General features: G+C 48.0%; 1 protein-coding gene across 2 annotated transcripts in view; it reads left to right on the top strand.

Moving 5' to 3' along the window:
- The first annotated feature begins 915 nt into the window (after nt 1-915).
- Nucleotides 916-8,503, top strand: part of IPMK (inositol polyphosphate multikinase) — a 40,126-nt gene continuing 32,538 nt past the window's right edge. Inside the window, exons 1-2 of one of the 2 annotated variants that reach the window (XM_068689223.1) lie at nt 916-1,239; nt 5,528-5,613. In XM_068689223.1, the coding sequence (XP_068545324.1) occupies nt 1,065-1,239; nt 5,528-5,613 (261 nt within the window). In that variant the 5' untranslated portion in view covers nt 916-1,064. Of the gene's footprint in view, nt 1,240-2,005; nt 2,046-5,527; nt 5,614-8,503 lie in introns of those variants that run through there. The other variant, XM_068689224.1, reaches the window with a different exon arrangement.

The following is an 8,503-nucleotide window of genomic DNA, read 5'->3' as shown; positions in this document are numbered from 1 at the left end:
ACACATAAACCTGAGCTCACCATGCCATCCTTCCTCTAACACCTGTGCTGATTCCCTCTGTCCATCAGCCAATTTTTATAAAATCAGTGGGAATGCTGCATATCTGCTAGGCTTCATTTTCCACCTCTGGCCTTGTTTTCCCATTTGTGTGTCCTACTAATGCTAAACAAGATACAGATGGATACGGCTTCATCTTCCACCTTGTTTTCCCTTTCCTATGTCCTACTGATTCTGAACAAGATACGGATGGATATGGCTTCATCTTCCACCTTGTTTTCCTGTTCCTATGTCCTACTAATGCTGAAGATGACTTGGTACTGATGGATATGGCAGCAAAATCGACATTGGTAGTAAAAATTGACATTGGTAGTAGGGTGACGGTTGGACCTAATGATCTTCAAGCGCTTTTCCAACATTAATGATTCTATAAAAAGTGCAGGACTGGTATTTGCAGAGTTTATTTTAGAAAGGAAAGGAATGGGAGAAGCAAAAGCAGGAATTGCAGGGTGGCAAATAGGGCTGATCCCTGCCCTATAGCAGAACAGGTGGTAATACAGCCTCAGGCTGTGGGGTGCTGTGAGCGAATCCAGGGCTTCACCTTCCCCTTGGGGGCAAACTTCAGGTCAGAGATGAATCCCTTCGCCACTCCTGATCTGGTCTGAGGCCAGATCTGGTGGCAGTTCAGCGCCCCATAAGCCATTTGAGGGGCCCTTTTCCACTCGAGAGGCCTGACAGGGGCACCCAACAACCGCCTCAGCGCCCGGGGGGCCGCGGCGGGGCGGCCCGCCAGCAACCCCTGAGGGGGAACCGGCGGAGAACCGCGGCCTCCCCGGGCCTCCAGCACCACACGGCGGCGACCCCTGGCGGCCCCGGGCCGGGGCGGAGCGGGGCGGCGGGGCCGGGGCGGAGCGGGGCGGCGCCGGGGCCGCTCGCTGCCTCAGCGCCGGGGGCGGGCGGCGCGGCTCGGCTCGGCGGGCTGCGGGGTGATGGAGCCGCGGGCCCTCGCCCCGCCACGCAGCGCCCGCTGAGGCCCGGCCGCCGCCACCGGCAGCGTCCCCGGGGAAATGGCCACCGAGCCCCCGCGGCCGGCGGAGGAGGCCGAGGCCCAGCCGCCGCTCGGCGCCGCCCCGGGCCCGGCGGTGGCGGCTGTGGAGGGCGGCGGGCGGCGGCGGGGGCTGAACGGCTGCGTGCCGCTGTCGCACCAGGTGGCCGGGCACATGTACGGCAAGGATAAAGGCGGTGAGCGGCGGCCGGCCGGGCCGGGAGGCGGCGGAGGGGGGCCCGGGGAGGGGGCGGGAGGCGTTGTGTAAGCGGGGGAGCGGCTGCACGGCGGTGCTGAGGGGACGCCGGGCTCCTGCCAGCCGCCCCCGGCCCGGCTTGGGCTCCGCAGCCGCCTCGGAGCGGGGGCTGAGGTGGCTGAGGCGGGGTGCGCGCCCCCCGGGTGCTGTGGCTGAGGAGCTGAGGTGCCTGCCTGCTGCCAGGCGCTGCTCGGCAAGTGCCTGCTGTGGGTTGGGAAGAGAAGGGAGGACTCGGTCGTTATTCGCTTATCTGGTGACAGGAGCAAGCCCCAAGCGTCAGCTCATGGTGTCCGGTGGCACTGGGGTAGAGCTGTGAGGGTCCGAAGGGATCGTCAAGATCCTCTACCTGCTTATGGTGAGGATGTAGCATTCCTGAAGCTCCTCCCCCCAGCCTTTAATTTTTATTTTAATTTCAGGTTGAGGATTGAGGTCTTCCCATAAAGGTTCCTTTCAGCGTAGGCAGCGGTCAGTGCCTTGCGAGGGGCCTCAGCACAGCTAACGTTGCCAAAGGTTGTTGTTATGGCCCTTCCAAGCCATCGGGTTTGGTATAATGCCTGCCTCCGAGCTGAGCGTGAGGTACGCATCATTCAGTGCTCACAGTGACCTTCTAGAATAGCTGTGAGGAGTAAAAGGAGTAAAGCTGCCTTCAAACCCTGGCCGTAGGAGCTGCCCCTGCTGAACAAGCCAAAGACTGAACCTCCTGCCCCTTCAGCCAGCAGTAGATGGAATTGCAACACGAATGGCACCGTGAGTTTGTCTTATCTGGAGCTTCATGGCATGTCTCGCTGCTGATTATCTCTGCAGCAGAGTAATTCTTGCCCCCTGTCCCCGCTGCCACCGAGGCAATAAAACGTCAAGGAGGTACATTGGGTCCTTGGAGCTGTACGTCGGCCTCGTTGCTCATGGTTTGTAATATGGGGTGAGGTCAGGCAAGGAAGGTTCACCTTCAGGGAGAGTCTCACCTTTGGCACGTCAGTTGTTATCAGAGTTCCATCAGCTGAATCTTTGTCACCTGGGTGATACACCATCTCTCCTGTGGGTGCTGATCAAACGGGTTAGGTAACACCAGATCCATTAGATCGAAGGAGCAGGGCTAACATTTTCCTGCAGGGGTACTGCTGCTGTCGATCTCTTCTTAGAAACTTGAGTTTTACCTTTAAGTGAAGACTGAGGCTGCTCTGTGGTACTCACAGTTCTCTCATTTTTGTAACTGAATCTTCCCATTTTATTTCTTTACAGATATTGTTTGTAGGAGTACAGGCAGTTGAGATGCTAAAGATACAGGGTCATGTATAATTCTGCAGTGGTGATCCCTGTGGTGTCTCTGTTATGAAGCGAGTGGCCAGATGTGTGGATATATGTAGTTACTAATAGCTCTGGTAAGGAATGTCACAGACAATATGTGCACCAGGATCTGTGATAATTTTAAGTCTGTGTGAGGAGACCAGCATGTCTTGTACCTTCTCCATTGCCTTTTCTGCCTTTTCCTACAGTAGTCACCTTTCCTGCTGTTTTTCATTCTACCCTTTCCTACCTCATTAAACCTCGAGCATTTTAAAAGCCTAAAATTATAAATGCGGTGCTTCTTTTTATGTGGATGCCTCCGTTGCTATGCACAAAACATAGCAAATGCACCTTGAAGGATGTACCCCGCTGGTGCTAGTGTCTGAGCTGTCTGCTGATTCAAGCTCAGAACCTTCCTTGTTCTGCCAAGCTTCCTCCTGCGTGTCACTGCTGTCCTCTGGGCTTGGCTTCCCTTCTGTGCCCACATACAGACATAGAAAGGACTTGAAGTAATTTTTTTTTTTGGTTAAAGTGCACGTTAAGATGTCTTTGTCGCCAGATTGTCTTCCTTTCTAATAACCTTTCCCTTTTCCCTTTGCTTCCTGTGGCTGTCACTGCTGTGCAAAGACAGGGCTCTGGTGGTCTCCTTGCACGGACACGTATCACTCTGGTTTTTGGGTGCTGGGTTAGACCTTTTGGCGAATGCTCTGTTCAGTAGTGCTTTCCCCCAAAGACAGTAAATCGTGTGGCCTTGGGTTGTGGCTTTTTTCCACGGACAGGTAGAAAGAGACAGGAGCTGAGGAGATACACTACTTTTTAGAGCGTGTTTGTGCAAAATGGGTGAAGCATGTGGATTGAATTTTTTTTTAAAACGCACATGCATCTATATTGGTTATGTTTGCTGTAGATAAGAGCTTCGGTATGCTAGCAAGCTTTGCATGCAAAGCCACTGATAAACGTTTTTGAGATATTTCAGAATTTTTATTTCGGTATGGTTCTGCTGCTTATCCAGAAACACTAAATTGCTAATTCATTTATTAAAACAAAGCCTCTCCCTGTGCATGCAGGAAAAAAAAGAAAGTAGGAATCCTAAAACAAAGTCAGGATGGATGTCCTGATGTTAGTGTGATCTGCAGGTGATGGTATCTCATGTGGTAGATCAGCAGAAGCTTATGGAGTGTTCATCTTTATGGTGAGTGCTAAAACACGAGTCCTTGGGTTCCAGCCTGCCTTTGTCCCAGATGCAGGGTAGGTGCTCTGTTCTGTCAAGAAATCCAGAGTATGAGGGGATTCAGACTATGTCAGGCTGTGTTAATCTCTTCAAATAATAAATCTTGTCATCCATCTTGATCCACAGTGTGGTGTTCTGGTGGAAAGTACTTACTGTAACTTGGCGTGAAAGCCCAGGTTTCAACCCAGTAGCATATGGGTTCTACCTGTAGGAATGTTTGCCTGGTCTTTGTACCTTGAAGGCAGCCCACTTGTCTTATCACCAGTGCCAACATGCAGGCTTTAAGGAGTGCTATAAAACCTTCTTTAATGTTGTGATCGCTAGTAATTCACTCAAAACACATCATTCAGAAACTTTGTGCACCCTGCGAAGTGCTTTCCAGCACATGTAAAAGGGTACGGGGAGGGCAGGGGGAAGCTGCTGTGTCTGGAAGATGTGGTAGTTGGCATGGCACGGTAATATTTTTATCTAGTCTGGAAAGTATAAAAAAAAATAAAAATGCAGCAAGCAGCTTGACTCAAGAGTTGTTTTACACAAATTTTTAAAACCACTCTTTGTTTGTTGGCACGGCCAACTAATGAAACAACTTTGCAAAGTCTGGTGGTTGTTTTACAGTAAGTATTTTGGGCTCTAAAGATTTTGTTTAGTTTCCAAGTCTGCACAACAGAGCCCATTCAGAGATTATGCTTTCTGAAAGGTGAAAACACAATTGCTGTTACAACTGCAGACTGTTTTTGGGTCACAAAGTTCCTGGCTTGTTCTGCTGCTGCTCCTCAAGTGGTGAGCTGAAGATGGAACGTATTTTGGATACAGCTGACATATTTTTGTCTTCCTTTTAAACAAAATAAATTACTATATGAAAAACTATGAATAAATCCAAGGAGAAAATTTCTGTTCTAGAAGTTTTTTGTTTGTTTGTTTGTTTGTTTTTTCATTTTCCCCTGTAACTGGTAATTTGAAACTTAGAGCATGGTTCATAGAGATGCAATTACTTTTCTCCATTGCTGTCCATATCCATCTTTGGAGCACCCTCAGATATTAAGGAGAGTTTCTCATGCGGCTACTCAGCAGTACTGCTGACTGCAGAGTCACTAAGGCTGTTTGGGGAGGATATTTTGCTTTTTGGGGGACACGATGGAAGTGGTTGCCAGCTGAGATGAAACTCTGCATTGTGTCATAATTATGGGTGATACAAATAGAAGTATATAATTAGCATGAAGTGCTATAAGGGTGTTACCTCTAGCAATGCAGAAGTGCTCTTTCGATGCAGCTTGTATAGAAATATGTCTGCAGGCCAGATATTTCTACTTCAGCTTGTGAAAAAAGTGTTAAACTTGGGACTGCATCCTTTATCTTCAGCTTCTTAACACTGTTGGAAAAACAACTTATCAGTTATTTAAAAAGGGAGTGTCTGTGTAGTCTTCCGTAGGGAAATGAATGTGTTTTTTTGGGTGGAACTTTTCTCGTCAAATCCCAGTGCTGTGTTGGTCTTGAGCAGAACTAGACCCAGGAAATCATCCGATGGGTAGAAGAAGAGCAAGCAAACCTCTGCTAAGGGTTTTGTATAGCAGCTGGCAAGTTCTCCTCTACTGTGTGTACTGAAAACAGTAGAACTGAACAAATAGCTGTCCCTGATGTGTACTTGATATTTTTGAAAAAAAAAAAAAAAGTTCTCTCTTAAAACTTGGCCCTGAAGGAAATGCTTCTCTTCTAGGTATACTGCAGCATCCAGACGGGACTGTCCTGAAGCAGCTGCAGCCACCACCTCGAGGTCCCAGGGAGCAGGAGTTCTACAACAAGGTGAGGGTCCTGCATAGCAGAGGGAGCTGCCTCGCTAAAGGTGGAGTGACAGCTGGTGTTCAGGTGACAGTATGTCATTATTGTCGCCGTTGTAAAGGCGTAGGGTGAATATCTGAATGGTACATCACTGACAGTCTTGTCCCAGTATCTGCAAGCTTTCTAGAACTGTCTCCTCCTTGAGTATCTGTCCCCGTGCCAGGCCTACTTCACTCGCAGGATTTAGGTTTGATTATTTGATCCCGGGACAGGAGGGTTTTCACAACATCTAAGGTTTTAGTGGAAAGCGTGGTGTGAGTAAAGGGTGGCATGTGTGATCGCATCAGTTTTCTTTCTCACGTTGGTGAGCATCTCAGAATCGGTTGCTTATCATCTTCGTGTCTTACACATCCATGTAGTGTGGTCTATTGCTAGAAGTATTGCTCTGTTCACTGTGTTAAAACTCATCTTCTTTAAAACATCAATAAAAAGTACAGTTCTCTGGTTTTAACTTTTGTTTGTTGTATTTTCATTGTGAACCAAACCCATTGCTCACTTCCAGTTTGATTTATCGGTCACTTGAATAGCACAAACAAGGAAGGCTGTCAATGGTTGTCTTACTTGAAGGTAAACTGTTTCGGGGGTCTCTTTCCCTTAATGGCTACCTGCACATCATAGTCTGCCACATGCTTTTCCATATCATCTTGATCTGTTATCCCTTTCCGTGGCTTACTGAGTACTGCAGAAATCTTCATGCAGGATGGCAGAGGAGTCTTGAGACTCTTTTGTTGTTGTTCTTTGGGTTTATTTGAAAAGTATTGATTTAATTTACCAAAAGATGTTGCATATTTTGCAGAAACGTCTCACATAAAACTGACTAAACAACGAACTCCAAGCTAACCATGTGTTTGCATACTAGCATTACTTCGTAATTCTCGTGATAGGACTGCTAGACAAAACAACAGCTCTTGAGTTAGTAGGAGCTCAGCGGGAGCCAGTTAAACCCAAAAGTAAATATTTCTCTGAGGTTTCACAGGGGCTGTCGTTTAGGTGAGGTTAAGAATGATACAAGCCAGGCTGAGCAGTATCTCTTCACTAGAAAAGAAAGCTTGAACCGACTCCTTTGAGTACCAGGTTACTTGCTCTTCTGGGAACTCCTCGTTCCCAGTAACGTACTCTTGCTGTCTAAAGCCAGAGGGTAAGAGGAGTAAGCTTGGCTGTTGCTTAGATGTTAACTTTTCACAAGTTTATCGCTTTGCCTGCTGCTCTACTCATGGGAAAAGCTGTGAGCAAGAACCTGGGTGAAATCGTTTGTGTCAGTGCCCTTGTGACTAGACCCTGTCGCAGCGGAAGAAGGCAGGTCTCGATTGCACCAAGAGCAACAACACAAACTCCAGTGATATCTTCTGCCAAGTCACTCTTGATGCTGATTTTTTTTTTGGTTACAAGCCATTTGGGGGAAAAAAGGGGCTTGGGCATTCCTGAAGAATTATGGAGAAGGGGAAAGCCGTAGAGCAATTACTTGTGTGGGGACCAAACTGCCTTTTTGTGGCAGATAGGAGGGGGAGAAAAGGCATGTATCTGGATAGGTGAAAGTACAGGAGAAAGGTCTTGGGGTTTTGTTGCTCCTCAATGATTAACTGCTATCATGTTTGCTCACAGGAAGAATCACATGATGCAGGTGTAGACACCTAAGCACCCCATATGTCTGTTACAAGGTGAGGTTTACTGCAGGTCGTGAGGTTCACCCAAAGGTACGCAGTTTCACAGAGAGCTTGAGCTGTGGCAATAGCTCATCGCTGCCAAGAGGGAAGGGCCTTTCTTCCCATATTGCCATTCACCTTGTGCTCTGCTGGTGCTTCTCAGCCATGGAGGAGCTCTGTTGACTTATTAAAAAGGCAGCAACGCTTCCTCATGTTGGAAGCCTTCTGTCAGTTGAGTGATTAAACTGATAAGCAGTGGGAACAACAGCAAGACTGCCCCATTTTGGTGACTGAGCTCACTGCATCTTCTGATCTACAAAGAGACATAGCACCTTGGGATAGGCTAGTGCACCTCCAGAGAACAGGGGAAGGAGAATTTTGCTGCTCCTTGAGACAAGGGGTTGTTTACAAGGCAGTCAGGAGGAGAAGGTGATGAGAAATAGTGCAGAAAAAGCAACGGTGCTTCTGGATAGATGTACGATAGGGCTGTCTTCTGGATGCAGGTGGAATAGAAGTAGTTTTGAGGCAGAAGACTAAATCTTTCTGGATCCTGGCAAGACTTTTGGTGCAGATGAGCAACAAGAGTCAGCATATTCTGTGAGGACAAAGCTGGAGTGGATCTGAAGGCTGTTCCTAAGGTTTTCTCCGATGGAGCCTTCATCAGATGTATCTGTTACACCATGAAGTGTGTGAAGACTGAGGAATCCCAGACTGTCACTCAGCCAGGACTAGACAGCAAGTGTGTTAAGATCAAACCAGAAGGTGACTCCTTAGTGTATGCAGGTTAATCAAGATGTTTTTTTCATTCCTGCACCCATGTCTTCATAAGCACTTTTAACTATTTTGCATGTCTTGATATTACCAGTTATTCTGTACCTGGGCAAGAAACAAGGCCTTCTTCACTTAGGGGCCAGGCAAAGTTCCTCAGCTGAAGCAGCTGAGCACCGATGTGGTTCATGGTAGTAGGAAGATGTGTGTGTCTTGGTTTCTGCACATGTCAGCCGGAGAGCAGCTATTGCAGGTCTGAGGCAGAAGTGTCTTCAATAACCAGCGGTGACTGGCAGTGTGCTGGTGAGTGCTTGCGGGCTGAAGGTTGCAAAGGGTGTGTCACAACAGCAGACAAGTTTGAATTATGGCCCTGATAATTTTAACCTGATAACAGGCTGGTGTCAGGTAGATACTGTCTTTATCTGGACAAGATGGTCCGAACT

This window comes from Anas acuta, chromosome 7, assembly GCF_963932015.1.
Source record: "Anas acuta chromosome 7, bAnaAcu1.1, whole genome shotgun sequence".
NCBI classification, from domain to species: domain Eukaryota; kingdom Metazoa; phylum Chordata; class Aves; order Anseriformes; family Anatidae; genus Anas; species Anas acuta.
This window is presented reverse-complemented; position numbering and strand designations above follow the sequence as displayed.